The sequence below is a fragment of the Schistocerca americana genome, chromosome 2, assembly GCF_021461395.2.
Source record: "Schistocerca americana isolate TAMUIC-IGC-003095 chromosome 2, iqSchAmer2.1, whole genome shotgun sequence".
NCBI lineage: Eukaryota > Metazoa > Arthropoda > Insecta > Orthoptera > Acrididae > Schistocerca > Schistocerca americana.
Genome location: NC_060120.1, coordinates 695,351,983 through 695,378,190, shown reverse-complemented (window position 1 = coordinate 695,378,190; position 26,208 = coordinate 695,351,983). Strand labels below are relative to the sequence as shown.

Below are 26,208 nucleotides of genomic sequence, written 5' to 3'. Positions count from 1 at the left end.
GAAGGAGTGGGACAATCTGGACCAACAGTGCCTTGATGAACTTGTGGGTAGTATGTCATGACGAATACAGGCACGCATCAATGCAAGAGGACGTGCTACTGGGTATTAGAAGTATCGATGTTTAGATCAATCTGGACCACCATCTATGAAGCTCTCGCCTTATGGTGGTACAACATTCAATGTGTCGGTTTCATGAGCAATAAACAGGGCGAAAATGATCTTTATGTTGATTTCTATTCCAATTTTCTGTACAGGCTCCGAACTCTCGGAACCGAGGTGATGCAAAACTTTTTTTATTTGTGTAGATTTGTTTTTGGAGAGGGTCTGCCTTGAGAAAACACAATTTCCTTATTTTTCTTTTTATTCCCAAGACATATTTCGCAGAAGTTACAGCGTCATCAGAAGGTTTTATGCTATTTTTTACGAAACAGGGAAAATGCTTTTTACTACAAGCACACATATTAATTTGAGTTTCCAAAGTCAGTATTTACATATTTGAAAAAACGGATAAGATTTTATAAATATAATCTTGTTACCACATTCTGTGGATTTCCTGGATTTTACGTAATTCAATGTTCTTCTTCTGTTTCACAGTTTGTCATCTGCAACCATATAGAACTTAACGTGGAGCAGTTCTATATGGGCCGGCCGTGGTGGCCGAGCGGTTCTAGGCGCTTCAGTCCGGAACCGCGCTGCTGCTACGATCGCAGGTTCGAATCCTGCCTCGGGCATGGATGTGTGTGATGTCCTTAGGTTATTTAGGTTTAAGTAGTTCTAAGTTCTAGGGGACTGATGACCTCAGAAGTTAAGTCCCATAGTGCTCAGAGCCATTTGAACCATTTTTTCTATGTGGCTGCAGATGACGAACTGTCAAACAGGACAACCACACTGAATTACATAAAATCCATGAAATCCACAGCATGTGGTAACAAGATATATATATGTATATATATATATATATATATATATATATATATATAATTTTATCGTTTTTTACATATGTAAATACTGACTTTACGAACTTAAATGTATGTATGTAATAGTAGTAAAAAGTATTTTTTCTGTTTTATAGAAGATGACACAAAACCCACTGCTGATGCTGTAACTTCAGCAAAACATGTTTGGGGAATAAAAAGAAAAATAAGAAAATTGTGTTTTGTTCAAGGCAGACCCTCTCCAAAAACAAATCTAACTTAGTTTTTAAAGGAACTTTCCAAACAATTTAATCAAGAGATTTAGAGAACCCACGGAAAACGTCAATTTTAATGGCCGGTTGGGGATTCCACAGAGAGGGAAGTTGAAATGGGGCCTCCCGGCCAACAATGCCATACGATCATTTCATTTTTTTTTTTTTTCATTGCACAAAACGTTTCCATCGACGCGCACTGATCGTTGTTAAATTATCAAACACTGTTTACTTTCCCAAACGAACGCCATGCGACCACTGCCAGAGAAATCTCTGATCAACGCTTACTGGTCTTCGTTTAACATACACTCGGCCAATTTCATTGTGAAGCGATTATCACCCAGGCGAAAAATGGGAAGTTATTGCAGAGAATGCGGGCTGATAGAGTGACAAAAATACACAGCAATGATTGGAAGTGATCTACGAATACCACCATGGACTTCCTCTTCTAGTAACTTTATGTGTGAGGACACAATTTGTCATTCAAATCCGACAATCCCAAGTCGTATACTCTCTTCTCTGTAAGCGCAATACCTCCGGATACCTGAAGTAACATATCAGCAAGTTATGCGTGACTTCGAACCATTTTAAAAACTGTAATCACTCTAGACATTACAGCTTTTTTTAATATCTTGTGTTCCTGATTTTATCTGGCATATTACACTGTTTGCACTCGATCAATCTTACCGGATCATGGAGAGTTGTGACTTATCTTTGAAGCAGAATAGTGCAGTCATAATCCAACGGAAGAAATGTCGTGTACCCCATCTGCATATAGCGTTCACTTTACTGCACGAGATTCCGTATTTTAATCGCTTCCGTAGGTTTTGACAAGACATAGTCAGAGAAACAGTCTGACACTGGACTAAACAGCAACAGGAGACGACCTAGCGATAAAACCCAAGCTGGTCAGCGCATCAAGCCAATGGATGTTCATCCAATACAAAGACTTGATCCTGGCCTGGTTTTCCCCCAGATTCACAAACTAGCAATTTTATACTATAATGACAGTTCACCCGGAATGTTAACTGTTTCCATGTAGCAGCCCCATTTGAACTGCTTACATTTATTTAGAGAGTATAAGAACTCTGCGAATCATTCACATGACACTATTACGTTTTAGTGTGCATGTAGCATCAATAAATGGCAGCCCCTACTGGATGGCCCGAACGCTCACTAGTCGCAGCAAGCAGAAGGAAGTAGCTTATGCTGTAGATGTTTGAGCTGATCTACGTTCCAATAATATAATAATTTGATGGTTAGTTGCAGTTATTCTTACTTTCATACGATAGCACTCCGTCATCAGGCCACAAGTGGCCCATCGGGACCTTCCGTCCGCCGTGTCATCGTCAGCTGAGGATGCGGTTAGGAGGAGGCTGTGGTCAGAACGCCGCTCTCCCTATCGTTACGATGGTTTTCTTTGACCGGAGTCGCTACTATTCGGTCGAGTAGCTCCTCAATTGGCATCACGAGGCTGAGTGCACCCCCAAAAAATGGCAACAGCACATGGCCGCCCGAATGGTCACCCATCCAAGCGCCGGCCACACCCGACAGCGCTTAACTGCGGTGATCTGACGGGAACCGCTGTATCCACTGCGGCAAGGCCATTGCCCCTCATATGATAGAGGTTTATGTACATTGAGAGACAAACACTTATATGAGGCATCTTAGTAACGATATCAGATTCTGTAACGGGCGAGTACTTATGGTCAGTTCCAAATGGACCCACTGGGAGTAAGTGAATGCAAAGTAAGGTTACGATGGGAAATTTTTAATTTGTGAATTAAGTGGATATATTACTTTCAGATGTCCGGGTTATGCGATAAAATGATTCTGGAGCTTCTAAAAAAATGTTCAAATGTGTGTGAAATCTTACGGGACTTAACTGCTAAGGTCATCAGTCCTTAAGCTTACACACTACTTAACCAAAATCATTCTAAGGACAAACACACACACCCATGCCCGCGGGAGGACTCGAACCTCCGCCGGGACCAGCTGCACAGTCCATGACTGCAGCGCCTCAGACCGCTTGGCTAATCCCTCGCGGCTCTGGAGTGTCTGACGAATGGTGATGTACGTGGTGAGGAGCTGTTTTTGGCGGTTTTGATGAATACTGTGAAACTAACATTACCACGGAAAACATGCAAGATATACCTGAGGATTCCTTAGTGATGGAAAAAACACTAATCTGAATATGTCTCTGATCTGTCTGTCATTCATTATCCGACTGCTTCAGGTACTTCTAACAAGTAACCTACTGATCTTCGTAACGTTTCATTAGTGCATAAGTTTAGTGTAGCACAGAAAAAGAGAAATACAGTGGTAGTAAAATTCAGAAGCTGTGATTTTGGTGTGTCTAAACTTGATACTCTCAGAAGGTCCTCACAGATCTGTCTCATCCAATTTTTGAAAAAATAATTAATTTAATATTTTGTGTAAATGAGACTATCTGAAAAAGACATAAATCAAAATGATGTTTTTGAAGAACCCCATAATTCTGTCTAAAGGGTTAAGTGGCGCGTACAGTAATGCAAATGTATGGGTTTAGTGGTTATTGCGGGGAAAGAAGAAAGATTTACGTGACAATATGGGCTTGGTAGTAGCCAAAAGACAGAATAAAGGCTAACTGAATTCTGGAGTTAATTTCAGCGAGTAACAGAGAGTATGTCCGCTGTTGTTTTCTGTCCGCTGTTGTTTTCTATCTACATAAATGATCTTTTGGATAGGGTGGATAGCAATGTGCGGCAGTTTGCTGATGATGCTGTGGTGTACGGGAAGCTGTCGTCGTTGAGTGACTGTAGGAGGTTACAAGATGACTTGGACAGGACTTGTGATTGGTGTAAAGAATGGCAGCTAACTCTAAATATAGATAAATGTAAATTAATGCAGATGAATAGGAAAAAGAATCCCGTAATGTTTGAATACTCCATTAGTAGTGTAGCGCTTGACTCAGTCACGTCGATTAAATATTTGGGCGTAAATTTGCAGAGCGATATGAAGTGGGACAAGCGTGTAATGGCAGTTGTGGGGAAGGAGGACAGTCGTCTTCGGTTCATTGGTAGAATTTTGGGAAGATGTGGTTCATCTATGAAGGAGACCACTTATAAAACACTAATACGACCTATTCTTGAGTACTGCTCGAGCCTTTGGGATCCCTATCAGGTCGGATTGAGGGAGGACATAGAAACAATTCAGAGGCGGGCTGCTAGATTTGCTACTGGTAGGTTTGATCATCACGCGAGTGTTACGGAAATGCTTCAGGAACTCGGGTGGGAGTCTCTAGAGGAAAGGAGGCGTTCTTTTCGTGAATCGCTATTGAGGAAATTTAGAGAACCAGCATTTGAGGCTGGCTGCAGTACAATTTTATTGCCGCCAACTTACATTTCGCGGAAAGACCACAAAGATAAGATAAGAGAAATTAGGGCTCGTACAGAGGCATATAGGCAGTCATTTTTCCCTTGTTCTGTTTGCGAGTGGAACAGGGAGAGAGGATGCTAGTTGTGGTACGAGGTACCCTCCGCCACGCACCGTATGGTGGATTGCGGAGTATGTATGTAGATGTAGATGTAGATGTATGTGGAATGAAGAGATTCTCCACATAATGGGATAAGAAAGGGACATGTGGATGGCACTGACAAGAAAGGACAGACTGACAGGACATCTGTTAAGATGTACTAGAGGGAGCTGCAGAGGGTCAAAACTGTAGGGGAAGACAGAGACTGCAATATATATAAAAAAAATAGCGAGGAAGTACTACTCGGAGGTGAGGACGTTGGCACAGGAAAGGAATTTGTGGCGAACCGGGCCGCGCTAAACCAGTCAGAAGGCTGATTACGTAAAAAAAAATAGCGGGGAAAGGGGTAGAGAAGCGAGCCGGTCGCGGCTGGCTGCACAGCGAGCGGTGGTGGTGCCGGCCGGCGTCCTCCGGCAGCGCTGGCTGGCCTTCCTCCGCTCTTATCGTCGCCATCGACCTCTGGCGGCGTCGCGGCGCCTGCCTTTGTGGGTTCTGCGGCGCACGACGCGGCCGCCCGCGCACGACCTACTTGTGCGATAGCGCCAGCTCTGACACCCACCGCCGCCGTTCGTCCCAGCCCTGTGCCGCATTCGCTGTTCTCACACAACTGATCGCACTTCCACACAGACGAACCGCGGGGTCGAATAGAAGCTAGACAGGGCGGTTCCGTGAACACGTTACAAACTTTCATGAGCGATGGAGAAGGGTAAATGTTTCAATTTAAGGTAACGGTAGTGCGTTTTCTTGTTGTTAAACAATAACAACACGCAGATCTCAAAGATATGGCGCAGCCACCAGCCTTAATATTTCAGAAATGTAAAGACTGCTATCCAGATTATCGACTATGCGAACGAGAGGTGATCGTATTGTTTACCCAATGGCACTGCACACCAACACGCCAGCCGGCCGTTGTGGCTGAGCGGTTCTAGTCGCTTCAGTCTGGAACCGCGCTGCTGCTACGGTCGCAGGTTCGAATCCTGCCTCGGGCATGGATGTGCGTGATGTCCTTAGGTAAGTTACGTTTAAGTAGTTCTAAGTCTAGGGGACTGATCACCTCAGATGTTAAGTCCCATAGTGCTCAGAGCCATTTGGACCAACACGCCAGTATTGTATGACGACGTCGAATGCAGTCTGGCAATGTTCATTCCCCTCGGAGCCTCCACACACGGATACAACCATCGTGATGTTATACAGGACGGCGTGTATCAAGTGTCCTGCGTCCAATGTTGATGGGCCCCCCAGTGCCACCGCATCAAGGGGAGCCGCAACAATAGATGGTGCACTGACAGTTGATGGAGCTCCAAACGCCGTCGCACTGGCCATATGGATACTTACCTTGCTGCAAACGACTGAAGTTGAAGTTGTGCGACGTGGCTGCACGATCCTACACAGCTGAGCGAACAATATAATCACGTATTTCAAGTAATATGTCATCCTCTTGGGCGCTAGTCTCGATTGGCCGCGACCCTGCCGCTGTCAAATTCTGATACATGCTGGGAGACGTTTCTCCTTCTTAATGTAAACATTGGGCGACCTTCACACAAATAAGACATTCTAATGCGATTTCTGGATGATGTTTCTCTATTTACAGAATGTACATCGTTGGCTCTGAGCACTATGTGGGACTTAACATCTGAGGTCATCAGTCCCTTAGAACGACTTAAACCGTGCCCGGGGCAGAATTCGAACCTGCGACCGTAGCGGTCGCGCGGTTCCAGATTGAAGCGCCTAGAACCGCTCGGCACACCGGTCGGCAATGTAGGTAGATGGTGTTGCTTCTACCTACTTAGTGCGGTTGCAGTGAAATGCTAATAATATCCGACGACGCAGTACTCTTGTAGTAATGCAGATTGCACTTCATGCCAATTTCACGACTGTTGGATAACACCTTCGTGGTGTTGCAATTTTAATGTCTAGCAGTGCATTTGTATAAGTCATAGGTGAGTTACATATTATTGCAACATTGGCGTAGAGTTATGCTACAACAGTGGTTCCAGTGACGAAGACCGTTTTCGATGTACTAAATAAACACTCGAGTCACTTAGAACAATAGAATAGTCTGCAAGTGTGGCAGAATTAGTTTTTTCGTAAATTATTGAATGAGAATGGCACCGCACTTTAGTTCATCGTAAGGCTATCGTTAATCTCTAAGGTACAGTCACATTTTTGTCACCATCGCCAATGCTCGACATCAGTATGCAATAACTAGTCATAGACTGCAAGTGGCAGCACTAGCAGTGGAGGGTGTACAAAGCACGTTGGGGGAGATGCGGAAAAAGAATGCAGTCACTGTCGTATGCGAACGCTTAATGAGCATGATCATTTGGCTTTCGGAACAAGGGTGGAAGCACCCCCGAAACGAGTAAGTTTGTAAACTGTTCACGTGCCCCCGTGATTAAAGTAAACAGCGCAAGGCAAAATGGTGTTATCCAAAACCGTCATCGAGTCAACCAGAGTGCGCCATTGGCCATAAGTGACAAGGGTGAACGAACGCGATGGATATGTGTACGGGCCGATAGACGTGCAACTGTTGAGTAACTGACCGCCCAGGTGAACCAAGGGGCTACCAGCAGTGTCTCCTCATTGACCGTACGGCAAACGTTGCTTCGTATGGGACTTCGCAACAGGTGTCCGGCTCATGTACAGGGTGTTACAAAATGGTACGGCCAAACTTTCAGGAAACATACCTCACAAACAAAGAAAGAAAATATGTTATGTGGACATGTGTCCGGAAACGCTTACTTTCCATGTTAGAGCTCATTTTATTACTTCTCTTCAAATCACATTAATCATGGAATGGAAACACACAGCAACAGAACGTACAGCGTGACTTCAAATACTTTGTTACAGGAAATGTTCAAAATGTCCTCTGTTAGCGAGGATACATGAATCGCATGGAATCCCTGATGCGCTGATGCAGCCCTGGAGAATGGCGTATTGTATCACAGCCGTCAACAATACGAGCACGAAGAGTCTCTTCATTTGGTAGCGGGGTTACGTAGACAAGAGCTTTCAAATGCCCCCATAAATGAAAGTCAAGAGGGTTGAGGTCAGGAGACCGTGGAGGCCATGGAATTTGTCCGCCTCTACCAATCCATCGGTCACAGAATCTGTTGTTGAGAAGCGTAGGAACACCTCGACTGAAATGTCCAGGAGCTCCATCGTGCATGAACCACATGTTGTGTCGTACTTGTAAAGGCACATGTTCTAGCAGCACAGGTAGAGTATCCCGTATGAGATCATGATAACGTGCTCCATTGAGCGTAGGTGGAAGAACATGGGGCCCAATCAAGACATCACCAACAATGCCTGCCCAAACGTGCACAGAAAATCTGTGTTGATGACGTGATTGCACAATTGCGTGCGGATTCTCGTCAGCCCACACACGTTGATTGTGAAAATTTACAATTTGATCACGTTGGAATGAAGCCTCTTCCGTAAAGAGAACATTTGCACTGAAATGAGGGTTGACACATTGTCGGATGAACCATTCGTAGAAATGTACCCGTGGAGGCCAATCAGCTGCTGATAGTGTCTGCACACGCTGTACATGGTACGGAAACTGGTTCTCCCGTAGCACTCTCCATACAGTGACGTGGTCAACGTTACCTTGTACAGCAGCAACTTCTCTGACGCTGCCATTAGGGTTATCGTCAACTGCACGAAGAATTGCCTCGTCCATTGCAGGTGTCCTCGTCGTTCTAGGTCTTCCCCAGTCGCGAGTCATAGGCTGGAATGTTCCGTGCTCCCTAAGACGCCGATCAATTGCTTCGAACGTCTTCCTGTCGAGACACCTTCGTTCTGGAAATCTGTCTCGATACAAACGTACCGCGCCACGGCTATTGCCCCGTGCTAATCCATACATCAAATGGGCATCTGCCAATTCCGCATTTGTAAACATTGCACTGACTGCAAAACCACGTTCGTGATGAACACTAACCTGTTGATGCTACGTACTGATGTGCTCGATGCTAGTACTGTAGAGCAATGAGTCGCATGTCAACACAAGCACCGAAGTCAATATCACCTTCCTTCAATTGGGCCAACTGGCGGTGAATCGAGGAAGTACAGTACATACTGTCGAAACTAAAATGAGTTCTAACATGGAAATTAAGCGTTTCCGGACACATGTCCACATAACATCTTTTCTTTATTTGTGTGAGAGGAATGTTTCCTGAAAGTTTGGCCGTATCTTTTTGTAACACCCTGTATACACGCTGACTGCCGCTCATCGACGGCAAAGGCTGGAATTTGCACGCCCATTCCGCAACTGGACGTCCACTGAGTGGCGATTGGTGGCCTTTCCAGATGAATCACCTGTTGTGCTCATCTGACAGATAGCCGTCGGCGTGTACGGCGTGAAACGCCTGAAAGCAAACGTCCTGCAACAGTCGTCGGAAGGGTCCAAACCGGAGGAGGGAGCATTATGGTCTGGGGAATTTTTCGTAGCATTCCCTGTGTGGTTTCTTCATGTCCACCCCTACATGCAGTTAGGTTTTCTTCGGCACAATGGCATCTACCAGCAGGACAGTGCAACGTGTCACACAGCTCACAGTGTATGTGTATGGTTCTAAGAGCATCAGGATGCGATTTCCGTACTCCCCGGGCCACCAAACTACCCGGATTTAGACCCGATCGAGAATCTGCGGAACCTCCTCGATAGGGCTGCTTGTGCCGTGAATCGTTAACCGAGAAACCTAGCACGGCAGGGCTCCACATTCCTGTCGCTACCTTTCAGAACCTCACTGACTCTCTTCGTGCACGTCTCGCAGCCTTCTGCGCTACAAAAGGTGATTATTTAGGCTTTTGATAGGGGGTCACATTAATCTGACTAGACAATGTACTTATACAGGATGTCCCAGGAGGAGTGGTCAGTATTCGAAAACATGACAGGAACGATCGTTCGAAGCCAAAAAAAAAAAAAAGAAAAAAAAAATCCAGTAAACATTGGCTCTAAAATGCATACTTTAATGGCTATGTGCACTTTTTCATATTCGATATTGTGAAACAAATCTCTTCTACTGCAAGCTCTTTGCTATCTGTATTCTGAGAGGATTTAGTATGGACCAAAACAAGAAAACTCGTCTAGTAAACATGGTCTCTAAAATGCATAACGTAAGAGCTGTGAGCTCTTGTTCAGTAGAAGTGATGTGTTTCACGGTAGCGAAGATGAATAAGGGCTCGTACCCGTAAATGTAGTGTTTTGGAGTCCATGTTTACTAGACTTATTACTCAGAATGGTCGTTCCTGTCGTACCTCTGATCATTCCTCCTGGGACACCCTGTATATATTGAGCTCCGGCAATAGAGCCATCGCTTGCATTAATTCGTTACAAACTTGATAGTACTTCATAAGAAAGTAGATATTGTCAAATAGGTACATTTCTGCTAGCGATATAAATTAAATGAGGGTATTACCTTTTCCATAATGTCTTTTTAATACGTCCCCCGTTCGAAAAAATTTAGATAGAGCACTGGTAATAACATCATTTCAAATATCACAGAGCCATTCCCCAAATAGCTACTTAATAATAAAGTGTTTATGATGAAAAAACTTTATAAATAGGCCTTTTTCGCACAGTGTTGTCACCAAATAGCTGTACAAGTAATTTTGTACCACTGGTTTAATATTTCCATGTCAGTACCTCACCATCCATGATAGTAGTTGTAGTACAGGGAATCGACATCGGCACCCAAGTGAGTATGGAAGATTGTAGCTCGTATGACTCGTAAGTTCTGATCAGAAAAAGTCGTATTAAGAATGAAATAGGGATTACTTAACTACTTGTTAGCCATAGACGTCTTATCGCGTTAACGCATGACATACTTAATCGAAAAGGATACTTTCAGAGGAAAAACATTTCTGTAGACTGCGGAAAAACTGGAAGTTGCTTCTACATCTGGTGAATATGGAGAATGAGTCAAAATTTCGAATTCTAATTTCCAGCGTTACCCTTTCCAAAGGAAACTCTGCTGGCAGACGCATTATGCTGATTGAACGTTCCTTTCTCAGTTGCAATCCTTGCATTTTCACAAGCATTTTTTCTTTTGTTTCTGAATTGATACCATGACCATCCTCTGAGCAAACCGAGAAAATTCCGCCACCATAATAAAATTACAAACATCTGTTTGTAACTATTATGAATGTGATGAAATAAATATTCTCTCTCACGAGCTGTTGCCACTTTGGAGGTGTGGGCAACAAGCCATCTAATTAGTGGCCCTCCAGAGTTCTAACTATTGTCTGCAGAGCAGCCTCTTACGCCGTCACAGCACATTATCGAGTGGCCGCTAACAGCTTTATTCCCGTGCGAATAGGTCTGTCATTGGCGAGTTTACCCTTGGTCGTGACTCTGGTACCGAGCGCTCACTGCTTGCTAGTTAGTGAGTCCATTGTGTCGAATGTGTCATTATTGGTCCCTTCAGGCAGCACACGTTCTGCGAATAATGACCTGGTCCCATGGGCTTCTTACATTTCTATTTTACATTACAAATAATTAACGGTACACATCAATTCCATAGCTGTTTTTTGGTCTCCTCTTTCCTTGAATTTATTAAATAGCTGGCTGATCTCTTCTTTCCACCAAGATTACTTGCTCAGATGAATAACTGCATATCGCTCTCTAGAATACCTAAGACCAGGAGGAAGTTCCTAGTAGTAGGCATTCTAAAACCTGGTAGAGAACCAGATGATCCTAAGAGCTACAGGCTAGCTTCATTACCATCCTCTATTTATAAAATTTCCGAAAGAATATGATATCAACAGGCTCGCAGAAACACTGAAGCATCTTCTGATCCCACAACAAGCTGGCTTCATAGAAGGTAAATTTCGCACATCGCAGGTATTTAAACCAACGCGGCACATCGAGGATGGATTCGAGGAAAGAAGAACCTCTGAGGCTGTGTTCATCGATCTATCAGCTGATCACTACGCAGTCAATCAGCGCTGTCTCCTACGCAAAAAAGATGCAAACCAAGTAAAGACTATAGCATGACACAACCGCTTGGAAATCACCTCCACAGTAGAAGACCCTTTGTTGATTTCCAAGAGCAAAGAAGATGGTGGAGAACACAGAAGAATGACTTACCGCAGGGTAGTGTACTGGGTCCATTGCTTTTCAACATCTATACTAATGATCAGCCACCCACTGTCAGAAGGCACTCAAAGCTTTATACACGCAGATGACTGTGGCATTACAGCCCACGCAAATAACTTTGAGACCATCTAAAAGAAATTACCAGAAGCTCTTGAACTGCTGGCTGTCTATTACAAGGAAATCCAACCCAAACCTAACCCGTCGAAGACACAAACATGTGTTTCTCACCCGAGAAATTGACAAGCGTCAAAGACGCTTCAAGTAGCATGGGAGGGGAAACGACTAGAGCATTGCGCAACTTCAAAAAATTAGGTAGAGTACTAACGTATGAGAAACATTGGATGAACACGAATCATAAAGTAGCTGCTACAAACAACATCTTGTGTAAAGAAGGAAACACTACACGGACTACACAACCCGTATCGACATCTACATCTAAATCTACACTGATACTCTACAAATAACATTTAAGTGCCTGGCAGAGGGTTCATCGAACCACCTTCACAATTCTTTATTATTATAATCTCGTATAGCGCTCGGAAAGAACAAACAGCTATATATTTCTGCGCTGCTCTTCTTTGAACTTTTTCAATGTACACCGTCAATCATATCTGGTCAGGATCCCACATCGCGCAGCTGTATTCTAAAAGAGAGCATGCAAGCGTAGTGTAGGCACTCTCTTTAGTAGATCTGTTACGTTTTCTAAGCGTCCTGCCAAAAAACGCAGTCTTTGATTAGCCTTCCCCCACAACATTTCCTATGTGTTCCAATTTAAGCTGTTCGTAATTGTAGTTCCTAGGTATTTAGTTGAATTTAAGGCCTTTAGATTTGACTTATTTTTCGTGTAATCGAAGTTTAACGGATTTCTTTTAGCTCTTACTTTTCGTTATTTAGGGTCAATTGCCAATTTTTGCACCATGTTGTTGTTGTTGTTGTGATCTTCAGTCCTGAGACTTGTTTGATGCAGCTCTCCATGCTACTCTATCCTGTGCAAGCTTCTTCATCTCCCAGTACCTACTGCAACCTACATCCTTCTGAATCTGCTTAGTGTACTCGTCTCTTGGTCTCCCTCTACGATTTTTATCCTCCACGCTGCCCTCCAGTACTAAATTTGTGATCCCTTGATGCCTCAGAACATGTCCTACCAACCGATCCCTTCTTCTAGTCAAGTTGTGACAGAAACTCCTCTTCTCCCCAATTCTATTCAATACCTCCTCATTGGTTATGTGATCTACCCATCTAATCTTCAGCATTCTTCTGTAGCACCACATTTCGAAAGCTTCTATTCTTTTCTTGTCTAAACTACTTATCGTCCATGTTTCACTTCCATACATGGCTACACTCTATACAAATACTCTCAGAAATGACATCCTGACACTTAAATCTATACTCGATGTTAACAAATTTCTCTTCTTCAGAAACGATTTCCTTGCCATTGCCAGTCTACATTTTATATCCTCTCTACTTCGACCATCAGTTATTTTGCTCCCCAAATAGCAAAACTCCTTTACTACTTTAAGTGTCTCATTCCCTAATCTAATTCCCCTCAGCATCACCCGACTTAATTCGACTACATTCCATTATCCTTGTTTTGCTTTTGTGGATGTACATCTTATACCCTCCTTTCAAGACACTGCCATTCCGTTCAACTGCTCTTCCAAGTCCTTTGCTGTCTCTGACAGAATTACAATGTCATCGGCGAACCTCAAAGTTTTTATTTCTTCTCCATGGATTTTAATACCTACTCCAAACCTTTCTTTTGTTTCCTTTACTGCTTGCCCAGTATACAGATTGAATAGCATCGGGGAGCCTACAACCCTGTCTCACTCCCTTCCCAACCACTGCTTCCCTTTCATGACCCTCGATTCTTATAACTGCCATCTGCTTTCTGTACAAATTGTAAATAGCCTTTCGCTCCATGTATTTTACCCCTGCCACCTTCAGAATTTGAAAGAGAGTATTCCAGTCAACATTGTCAAAAGCTTTCTCTAAGTCTACAAATGCTAGAAACGTAGGTTTGCCTTTCCTTAATCTTTCTTCGAAGATAAGTCGTAGGGTCAGTATTGCCTCACGTGTTCCAACATTTCTACGGAATCCAAACTGATCTTCCCCGAGGTCGGCTTCTACCAGTTTTTCCATTCGTCTGTAAAGAATTCGCGTTAGTATTTTGCAGCTGTGATTTATTAAACAGATAGTTCGGTAATTTTCACATCTGTCAACACCTGCTTTCTTTGGGATTGGAATTATTATATTCTTCTTGAAGTCTGAGGGAATTTCGCCTGTCTCATACATCTTTCTCACCAGATGGTAGAGCTTTGTCAGGACTGGCTCTCCCAAGGCTGTCAGTAGTTCTAATGGAATGTTGTCTACTCCCGGGGCCTTGTTTCGACTTAGGTCTTTCAGTGTTCTGTCAAACTCTTCACGCAGTATCATATCTCCCATTTCATCTTCATCTACATCCTCTTCCATTTCCATAATATTGTCCTCAAGAACATCGCCCCTGTATAGATCCTCTATATACTCCTTCCACCTTTCTGCTTTCCCTTCTTTGCTTAGAACTGGGTTTCCATCTGAGCTCTTGATATTCATGCAAGTGGTTCTCTTTTCTCCAAAGGTCTCTTTAATTTTCCTGTAGGCAGGAGAGAGAGATAAGCCTCTACATCCTTACATTTGTCCTCTAGCCATCCCTGCTTATCCATTTTGCACTCCCTGTCGGTCTCATTTTTGAGACGTTTGTATTCCTTTTTGCCTGCTTCACTTACTGTATTTTTGTATTTTCTCCTTTCATCAATTAAATTTAGTATCTCTTCTGTTACCCAAGGATTTCTACTAGCCCTCGTCTTTTTACCTACTTGAACCACTGCTGCCTTCACTATTTCGTTCCTCAAAGCTACCCATTCTTCTTCTACTGTATTTCTTTCCCCCAATCCTGTCAGTTGTTCCCTTATGCTCTCCCTGAAACTCTGTACAACCTCTGGTTCTTTCAGTTTATCCAGGTCCCATCTTCTTAAATTCCCACCTTTTTGCACCTTACAGATATCTTTTCTAAATCGTTTTGCAATTTTTTTAAATCTTCTGATGACCTTACTAGTCGACAAACGACAACTTCATCTGCAAACAACCCAAGACGGCTACTCAGATTGTCTCTCAAATTGTTTATTGGGAGCAAATGCGTTAGTTCTCCGAGGAGAAACTCTTTCGTTGGTATGTTTTGCAGCTCAATATTGCGCACTAGTTTGGCTCCGTAGCGCTTATGTGAAGAATGTTGACACTCATTGGAGTGCAGCTGTGAGAACCATTAATGGTACAGTCAGATCTACACCTACATGCTAGCTGCCAATACTATCGAACATCTATCCAGCTCATTTTCGTCGAATAGGGTCTCTCTACAATCTTTGCCATCAAGTTTCTAAAAGTGAATCTGTGGTGTCACCGCCAGACACCACATTTGCTAGGTAGTAGCCTTTAAATCGGCCGCGGTCCGCTAGTATACGTCGGACCCGCGTGTCGCCACTGTCAGTGATAGCAGACCGAGCGCCACCACACGGCAGGTCTAGAGAGACTTACTAGCACTCGCCCCAGTTGTACAGCCGACTTTGCCAGAGATGGATCACTGACAACTACGCTCTCATTTGCCAAGACGATAGTTAGCATAGCCTTCAGCTACGTCATTTGCTACGACCTAGCAAGGCGCCATAGCATTTGATATTATTTTATATTGTGGTACCGTCAAGAGAGATGTTCTACAATTGTGGATTAAAGTTAAGTATTACATCAACTACGAACTTTATTTGCTACTATTAATTCCTTTAACTGTTCCAGACCTCACGCCAATCTGCGTGAGCTTAACGTGTGCCTTTCGGCTTCCTCTCATTGTGACTTGGCTGTCTTGCCAAGTCACAACAGAATCAATCCCTCTTCACGAAGATTTACTCTCGTTCTCTCGGAAACGCCTCAAATGCAGGAGAGCAGCAAATGAAGGCGTTCAAATGCTCTCCACTGGTTTCAGCTGGAACTTTATATGGAAAAGTGAGTGGTAAGCCTCGAAAACACGGAACCACGAACTTACTGTCAACCCAACTGTTGAAGTTTCAGCCCTTCATCATGTTAGTGAGGTATGAGCCTAGCTTAACAGATTCCGGACTGGAGAAGATTTGTGGGAATACAACATGTTTTCGTGCTGAAGAACATACCAACGAAAGAGTTTCTCCACGGAGAACTAACGCATTTGCTCCCAATGTACAGCCTGCGAGATTCCTCACCGTTTACTCGAGTTTGTACCTTGTATCGCTGTGTTACAAAGGAGTTTGTGATGTGACGGCGTTGTGTCTAATGTGACACCATAGTATTTTGGCTTAACGTTGTATTTGACTAGGCCAAGAGAGCCAAACCGCAGGCTGATCTTGGGTTGGGCGATGCTAGACGATTAGAGAGGTGAGAAAGACATATTTACGTTTTACAAATGTTAGGTCTAAGATACCAAGATCCGTAGAGCTTAGTGAGGCTTCTTCAGAAATATCTTCACTCTGATATGACACTGGAAGGTCATCTGCACGTTGGGATTTCCGGCAGGTCAAGTTCAGCAGGTCTGCTGTGTAGAAACTGGATAACAACGGAGCAAGAAGAGAGCGATAAGGCAACCTATCACTGAGTACAAGCCATGTGCTTTTCTTTTAACTTGGTGCACTTTAAACTGCCGATTGCTCAACATTTTGCGTAAGAGGGCATTGTTTTCAGAAAATTCAATATAAGACCCTTGCCGACATCATGTCACTAACAGTACGTATTACTGTGTTGATATTCAGACAATGAGCGACATTGTAAATGAGTGCCCTAACAGGCGCTGGACTGTTTCAACACTTTTGTGTAGTCTGAGTCGTTGAATGTTTATATAGTGTAAATAGTGGCATATGCCTATTTTTTGGATAAATGTGCGTAGCATTTGTTGTTGTAATTGATGCACACGATAATAACAACAATAATAATAATTATAATAATAATTATTATTATAATAACGGGCACACAGACAATTAGATGCCACTGACTCCGTAGAAGGATTAGGAATTTTACTTTTAATGCTGTTGGCTTCGAACACACTTACAATTTTTTTCATTAACAGCGGGATCTTGTTTGATTCTGCTACATTTCATTGTTCGCATTTTGATAGAGCAGATCACTTTGATATAATGGATTTATGATAGAGAATGTAGTGTGCTTACCACGTGCTCTGTGTTATTGAACGAGCATACAGGTGTAGAACCACACTTTTGGCGGAAATATTTCACTGGGGCTGGATTGACAGCCACTTGTGCACTAGTGAAATTACGTGTATTAAGTCACTAAAATTTTCTACAGCTCTATAATATCCGTGCGCGTTACATTCATGTAACAGCAGTCGTCGACAATCTGATATTCTTCCTCACAAACTGTGACTGTAAAAATGATAAGAAGGCGGTGCACAGCGTCGGTTGATAAATTTCAACTAGAATGTGAGTAAACAGGCTGAAGGGGAGGAATAACGCCAAATTATTTGGTTTGTAGAATACTGAACTACAACCCGCTTCCTTAATCGAGGCACATTACTCACATCTTTGCGGTGGCGCTCTATTCTGAAGTTTTCTGTTCAAATGCTGGAAATGAAAGAAATATCACCATCAGTATCTGGTCGACAATGGAGGAGATGAAGCGTGAAGGCATTGATCAGTTTCGCGGATTCCAAATCCTTACGCAGTTCACGTAGAGTGAGAACGTATGACAACATTGAAACTTCCTGGCAGATCAAAACTGTGTGCCCGACAAACACTCTAACTCGGGACCTTTGCTTTCGCAGCGAGTTGTTTTGCGTGGCACTATCTCAGCACAGTCCTACACTAAAGTTTTAAGCACCTTCTTGCTTCCCACTGTTAAAGAGCAATTCGGGGATGGCGACTGCATCTTTAAACACGGTCGAGCACCTATTGATAATGCACGACAATAACATCCCTGTAATGGACTGGCCTGCACAGAATCCTGACCTGAATACTACAAAACACCTTTGGGATGTTTTGGAACGCCGACTTCGTGCCAGGCCTCACCGACCGGCATCGATACCTCTCCTCAATTCAGCACTCCGTGAAGAATGGGCTGCCATTCCCCAAGAAACCTTCCAGCACCTGATTGAACGTATGCCTGCGAGAGTGGAAGCTGTCATCAAGGCTAAGGGTGGGTCAACACCATATTGAATTCCAGCAACACCGATGGAGGGCGCCACGAACTTGTAAGTCCTTTTCAGCCAGGTGCCCGGATACTTTTGTTCACATAGTGTATCAGCATATTTACAAGCTGTATTACATAATAAAATAGAGGTTGATAGAATGCGCGTTATTAATATAGCCCATAAGGCGGCGTCTGGTATGTTTGTCACATCTGAACAAAACGCATACACCAACACTGAAGTAATAGGAATATTAGTTTGTCTGGCGAGACTGGAGGTACTTAATTAACATCTGTGGTCTGTCGACGTTAAGAGACGTTATAAACACGCTATTTGTAGTTTAAAAGACGGATGGTGCCTATGTTCATGACGTTGCTGTAGGTATGTCTTCGTCGCGGTTTGCTACCTCGTGCGATCGCTGTTTTGATGTTGCTCCACGAGCCGATCAGTGATCTGCAGACGGCCGCAGATGGCCGCGCGGGAGCCGTACGTCTTGTAATTCACAAGTATTTTATAACATTTTTCTACTGTCTTTTAACATTGAGAAGCCGAAGATTATAATTAAGTACCTCCATTCTCACCAGATAAATTATTATTATTACTAATTCAGTGTCGGATTATGTGTTTCATTCAAACGTGACAAATGTACCAGCCGCCACATGTTGGCAGTAGCTTTGTGGGCTGCATTAATAACGTGCATTCTGCCAAACCACTATTGCATTGTATGAGGTAAAACGTAAATTTTCTGACACTTGGACGGGTTACTCTTGTAACCGATACATTCGGGTACGTTCTAGTGCATTTGATGTTTGATTTTTTAATAATATCGTAATATTTTTATTTCGTAGAGTACTTGCTAATTAATTATTTTGCTGTTGTCTACAGATCTGAGGATGTTTCATGTCGAATCGAAAATGGTTAATTAAAGAAAAACGGGTATAATCAAGACGGATAATAAATTATTGGAGGGCAGTGTGGAGGGTAAAAATCGTAGAGGGAGACCAAGAGATGACTACACTAAGCAGATTCAGAAGGATGTAGGTTGCAGTAGGTACTGGGAGATGAAGAAGCTTGCACAGGATAGAGTAGCATGGAGAGCTGCATCAAACCAGTCTCAGGATTGAAGACCACAACAACAACAATAAATTAGTTTGAAAATTATTGACTGCGCATTTGTTCTCTGCGGACATACGTCAGTTTTCCAGAAGAGCTTTATGGAATCTGACTTCTGCCGAAAATGTCTATGGACTTGCAACTTACTGCACTTCCGTCATGTTGAATGATTCTCCTGAGTCGTCGTTGGTCCCGTTATTGCAGGATCTTTTTCCGGACGCATCGATGTCGGAGATTTGATGTTTTACCGGATTCCTGATGTGTAAAACTGGTACACCTGCCTAATATCGTGTAGGGCCCCCGCAAGCACGCAGAAGTGCCGCAGAACGACGTGGTATGGACTCGCCTAATGTCTGAAGTAGTGCTGGAGGGAACTGAAAACATGAATCCTGCAGGGCTGTCCATAAATCCGTAAGAGTACGAGGGGGTGGAGATCTATTATGAACAGTACGTTGCAAGGTATCCCAGAAATGCTCAATAATGCTCATGTCTGGGGAGTCTGGTGGTCAGCGGAAGTGTTTAAACTCAGAAGAGTGACCCTGGAGCCACTCTGTAGCAATTACGGACATGTGGGTTGTCCCATTGTCCTGCTGGAGTTGCCCAAGTCCGTCGGAATTCACAATGGACATGAATAGATACAGGTGATCATCAGAATGCTTGTGTACATGTCACAGTGGTGTCTAGAAATATCAGGGGTCCCATATCACTCCAACTGCACACGCCCCACACCATTACAGAGCCTCCACCAGCTTGAACGGTCCCCTGCTGACATGCAATGTCCATGGATTCATGAGGTTGACTCCATACCTTACACATCCATCCGCTCGATACAATTTGAAGCGAGACTCGTCCGACCAGACAACATGCTTCCATTCATCAACAGTCCAATGTCGGTGTCGACGGGCCCAGGCGAGGCGTAAAGCTCTGTCTCGTGCACTACTGGGCCTTCGGCTTCGACAGCCCACATCGACGACTTGTCGTTGAATGATTCGCGCACTGACATTTGTTGATGGCCCAGCACTGAAATATGCAGCAGTTTGCGGAAGGATTGAACGATTCTCTCCAGTCGTCGTTGGTCCCGTACTTGCAAGATCTTTTTGCGGACGCATCGATATCGGAGATTTAATGTTTTACTGGATTCCTGATATTAACGGTACCCTCGTGAAATGGTCGTACGGGAAAATTTCCACTTCATAACTTCCTCGGAGATGCTGTGCCCACTGCACGTGCGCCGACTATAATACCACGTCCAAAACTCATCTAAGTCTTGATAACCTGCCATTGCAGCAGCACTAACCGATCTAACAACTGCGTCAGACACTTGTCTTACACAGGCGTTGCCGACCTCAGCGCCGTATTGCGCCTGTTTACATACCTCTGTATTTGAATATGCATGCCTGTACCAGTTTCTTTGGCGCTTCTGTATTTGTATGACGCGAATGCAGCAGCCATCGAAGACGCGACTGATTTGGCCGCTGGTTGTTGCAGATGGCGGCGACGCGGGCAGCGATTCCAACCAGCAGCCGCCGGCCTCGCCGCCCGCGGGGTCCACGCTGCCGGTGCCGCCGGCGGCGAGAGACAGGTCGCCGTCCCCGGGAGGGACGGAGGCCCGCCACCGGCGCGTCAGCATCGCCTCCGACCCCGTCGTGGCCAACGAGCACGACCCGCCGCGCCTGCGCCGCATCAGCTCCGTCTCAGAGCCACACGAGCGCCGCAAGTCCATCCTGCACAACCCGCTGACACCCCCGCCGCCCCCACCAGGTTCGCCGCCGCCGCCGCCCCCGCTCGACGGCTTCCCGCACCTCGGCCACTACACGCACGGGCTACCCTCGCGTTCGCCGCTGCCCTCGCCGCCGCCCATACACCGCGACGGTGAGTACGCAGTACTCTTGGGTTCCCTATAACTGTTGCACAGGATGTATCAAAAAGAATTATCCAATTTGGCACGTCTGCATCCAGCTTGGCACGTCTGTATTTCTGTAACTTTTAAACACAAAGGATGAATTTTGTTTTTTGATGAACGGGAAACTCAAAAAGTTTTTTTCATACCTTTCCGTAGGTGTTCAATATGCCCCCCTTGAGATGCACGGCATATGTCAATGTGGTATTCAAATTCTTCCCATGTCCTGAGTTACAGCTTCCACAGCTGCTGTTATGCGATGCCTCAGTTCATTCATTGTTGTTCTTAACGGAGGCACATAAACAGAGTCTTTTATAAACCCCACAAGAAATAATCACATACAGTCAGATCCGGTGATCTTGGAGGCCAGTAATGTTAAGTTGAATCATTTGGTCCAGTGCGACCGATCCATCGCTCAGTAATCCTTCAGTTTAAAAATTCCACCACTTCCAGATGACAGTCTCGCGGTGCCCCATCCTGTTGGTAAATGAAGTCGTTTGAGTCACTCTCCAACTGTGGGAAAAGAAAGTCCTGTAACAGTGTTCTCGACAAGGAAAAATGAACCATACACCTCCTCCCGTGAAACTGCACAAAACACATTCCATTTTGGAGAGTCAATCTCATGTTGTACAACTTCACGTGGTTGTTTCGTACCCCATATTCTCAGCCGGCCCGGGTAGCCGAGCGGTTCTAGGCGCTACAGTCTGGAACCGCGCGACCGCTACGGTCGCAGGTTCGAATCCTGCCTCGGGCGTGGATGTGCGTGATGTCCTTAGATTAGTTAGGTTTAAGTAGTTCTAAGTTCTAGGGGACTGATGACCTCAGAAGTTAAGTCCCATAGTGCTCAGAGCCATTTGAACCAACCCATATTCTCCCATTATGACGTTTCATCTTTCACATTAAATGGAATGTTGCCTCGTCGCTAACCAGTAAGCGTGGAAGAAAACAGTCATCCTCCATCTTGCCAAGAACGAAATTGCACATGTTGTGATAACGTAGATTTTCCCGGCGTATCAAATACTGATGACTTTCACGGGTTTGCAGCCGGGTTCCATCGTCCTGACGACAACACGATATTTCGGCGGACCATCTGGCCGCCGTCTTCAGGTGAGATTGACTGCGCAATCACGCCGGAACTGAAGAGACCTCAGATTCGGCGGCTCCTTTATACCGCGGGTGCTGGCAGTTGCGCGTGCTAGAGCAACGGAAGAGCTGCCCTCTGTGAGGCGAAGAACTGCAGCGGCACCAGCGGTGAAAACTGTCAAAAGCGAGGAATCGCAAAATTAAAAAGCAGCCGGACGGAAACCAGACCGTTGTTGTTTTATCTGTGATAAAATAGGATTCCACGTCTTACTTAAAGGAAAACCTTTATCTCTGTTAATAATATCATCAGACAGACGTATTTCAATTGATTCTTTCAATACACAATCCCAGTAACGGGAAGTCGAGGCAATAATTTGCGTATCTTTAAACGCCATATTGTGCCCTTCATTAAGACAGTGTTCAGCAACGGCTGATTTTTCCGGCTGGAGCAGACGTGTATGCCGTTGATGTTCCACATATCGATCTTGGACTGTACGAATAGTCTGTCCAATGTAGGCCTTTCCGCAGTGACAGGGAATCTTGTATACCCCAGGCTTCCTCAGTCCCAAATCATCTTTAACCGATCCAAGAAGGGATCTAGTTTTGGCCAAAGGCATAAGGACGCTTTTACTATCATATTTCCTGAGGATTCTTGAAATTTTCGAAGAAATACTTCCCACGAAGGGTAAAAAAGCAACTAATTTGGAAGTGTCCACCGTTGGTTCTCGTGGCGGTCCAAATTGAAAAGCAGGAGTAATTTGGTGATCAGAATACCCATTCTGCTTTAAAACAACCTTAAGGTGATCCAACTCCTGTTTCAAGTTATCGGAATCCGAAACAGCATCTTGACCAGTGTGCGTAAAACTCCCAAACGTTGATGTTGTGGATGACAACTTGTGTCATGGAGGCAGCGGTCCGTGTGCGTAGGTTTTCGGTATACACTGTGTCCCAAAGTCCTATTTTCTTTCTTATGTACTAAGACATCCAAAAAAGGTAATTTTCCATCTTTTTCAATTTCCATCGTAAATTTGATTCGTGGATGAAGGCAGTTAAAATGATCTAAAAATCGATGAAGAGATTCCATTCCATGTGGCCAAACGATGAAAATATCATCCACGTATCTCAAAAAACATGTTGGTTTAAGAGAAGATGTCCTAAGTGCCATATGCTCAAAATCTTCCATGAAGAGATTGGCGACAATAGGGGAAAGAGGACTCACCATAGCCACACCGTCAGTTTATTCAAAAATTGCTTCATTAAATAAAAAAAACGTCGATGTCAATACATGGCGACACAGCTCACTAGTTTTGTCATCCAAGAGCTGACCAATTAGCAATAAAGACTCCTTCAAAGGAACCTGAGTAAAAAGTGAAACAACATCAAAGCTCACTAGAAGGTCAGATGCTCCAGGGCGTAGAGACGTCAGGCGTTGAATAAAATCGGACGAGTTGGATATGTGGTGTTCACACTTCCCAATGTGTGGGCTCAGAACAGAAGCAAGATATTTGGCCAAATTATAAGTAGGGGTGCTCAGATTACTAACTATCGGACGAAGAGGTGCCCCAGGTTTATGTACCTTGGGTAGACCATACAACCTGGATGGTACTGCCGCCCCTGGATGAAGTTTTTTTAATGATATCCTCAGGCAATGAGCTCTTCTTAATAAGAGAGGTGTTCTTCCGCTTTATCCGATTGGTAGGATCGCTCCGTAGCTTACGGTATGAAGAATCCTCCAACAAACGAGCCATTTTTGCCAGATAATCTTCACGAGTAAGAAGAACAGTGGCACTGCCTCTATCAGCAGGAAGAACTAAAATATCCTTATCTTCCCTCAGTGACCGGATGGCCTTCCTTTTACTATAAGAAATGTTTTTCCGTTGTGTTGGTGCACGACGAAGATGATGAGACACTTCCTGTCTAATTTCTTCTGCCCGATCTTCGGCAAAACGGGCGATGGCCTGCTCCACAGCACTAATAATATCGATAGTAAACAAATGTCTCGGTGTGGGAACGAAATTCAAGCCTTTCTCCAAAATCGACGAAGTGGCTTCGTCCAATGTCTTGGTAAAATTAATAACAGTCCGGCGGCGACTGATGTCATCGGATGTGGATGGTTGTTGGCGAAGTCGATGAAATTTAGAAGATTGTTTCTTCACAGTATTCTTCTGCGTAGACCTCGAATAGGCCCATGATTTGTATTTTTTACATTTGGAACTTTCTTCACGTCTGTCTTCTGCATCCTGGAATTGGGTTGACGAAGCCTCATGTCGACGCAACACACGCCAGACGGACATCGGGGGCATGTTGAGCTGTCGAGCTACACGACGAACGGATTTCTGCGAACTCCTTGTGAAACTATGGTAGATGCGTTCGATTTCTGTGTCAGGCAGTAGGGGACGGCCGGGCATTTGCCTTTACACGACAATCTATTTCTCGGAATTGTTCATGCCAGAGTCTAATGCTCTGTAGGATTCTCACCATGCCTAGTACAAAGGTCACGCTGAACAGTTATTATTGACCCGCACTGCGCAAAACGTAGAACACAAAACGCTTTCTGTTGACCCGACGTCATTTTTACTAGAACTGAAATGGGCGCACACTGCTGGTACCTAGCGAGAACGATGTAAAACTCGAGAGTTTGCTCTTTCCAACAGTACATTGTTCACTCACATATCTCAAGTAGCAAACAGTTATGATTTTTTTTTAAATCGAATGATTCTTTTTGATACACCCTGCATATATCGTTCACCGTAAGAATAACTCTGATGTAAACACAAACAAGCGCGAAGATTCGCCAGCAGCCGCAGCACACGTACACGACTCTTGTTACGCTCTTGGAAGTAGGCCCTACTTACGTATTATTTTTTTTTTAAATGCATAACGTTGTGCTGTCCGTAGTAATGTTGTTTTACTTCGCTACCTGTTTCGGTTCTGAATCATCACCAACGGCAGCTGTTCAACATATAAAAGTCGACAATGTGACAAATCCAAACGAAATAAGAGAAACAGAAAAAACGTTAAATCGATCAAAGCTTGAAAATTATCACAGATGTATCACATATCAGACATGCTTTAAAGTACGATGCCACTGGAAACCATAATTGCCAAGATAACATAAAATCCAAAGTTGTAACAAGATAAAAATATAGAGGCACAATGGCACAAGGACAACATGTGATGTACGGCAATAAGAGTCAGAGAACTTCAAAGTCAAAGATAACAGTCTTGACCGAGTCCACGTAAGTTGAAGCAACCAATTAGGTGATAATCATGTTACAGTACTAAAGCATAAATAGTTCTACACTTGATTCAGATTACATAAAAGCACCAATAAAATAAAATATAAAATGCAAGTAAACAAGTTTGATGAATGTAAGAATCACAATATTTTATAATCCATTCAACAAATGTAAGTGTGTAAAATACACATCAATCCATGAAATTAAAATCAGTCAAGCCATCAGACAAAAATACCATTAAATTAAATTATTATGAAGGAAATACAAGTTTTAAGAGTGAAGAAAAATTTAAAAGGGCCGTAGAATATGTAGATGCAAACATATAAAATTTTATATATATGACACATTCTAACGAATAATTTTTATAAAAAAACTTATCTAAACTTTTACACATTGGTTGGAAAAATATGTCATCCAAATGAGTAGACAATCACAAAATGAAATTAAAATTTCATTTATCATGTAGATAAAAATAAATAAAAAGACATGGTGTGAATCTACACATTAACACAGTGGTTAATAAATATTTCATCAATATTGCTACAAAGTCATAAGACACAATCAAAAAAGATCATTTAGCATAAAGATAAAAATTAACAAATGAAGACAATACTGAATTGTAAAATCAAAACAGAGAGAAATGATCATATCATATGATTTTATATATTTATTGACAAAACTACGGATACAATGGGGAAAATAAGATGTGGGTTTTAACACTGTCCTTAAACACATTATAAAAGCAATACACCTGTGAAAATAATAAAAAATTGTGGGAGTGTTTGTAGGAAGGGGGGAAAGAAAAGGAATTAAATATATGATAAAACTTACAAAGTCATGATGTCAAAAATTAACACAGTCATAAAAAGTTACAAAGATATGGA

General features: G+C 43.6%; 1 protein-coding gene and 1 pseudogene across 1 annotated transcript in view; one reads left to right on the top strand and one right to left on the bottom strand.

The window, feature by feature from the left end:
* Positions 1-2,680: 2,680 nt before the first annotated feature.
* Positions 2,681-2,798, bottom strand: LOC124596859 (annotated as a pseudogene).
* A 17,743-nt stretch (positions 2,799-20,541) lies between these two features.
* LOC124594348 (sodium/hydrogen exchanger 9B2-like) overlaps positions 20,542-26,208 on the top strand; it is a 207,714-nt gene continuing 202,047 nt past the window's right edge. Inside the window, exon 1 of the mRNA XM_047132716.1 lies at positions 20,542-20,974. Coding sequence (XP_046988672.1) covers positions 20,542-20,974 — 433 coding nt within the window. The remainder of the gene's footprint in view (positions 20,975-26,208) is intronic.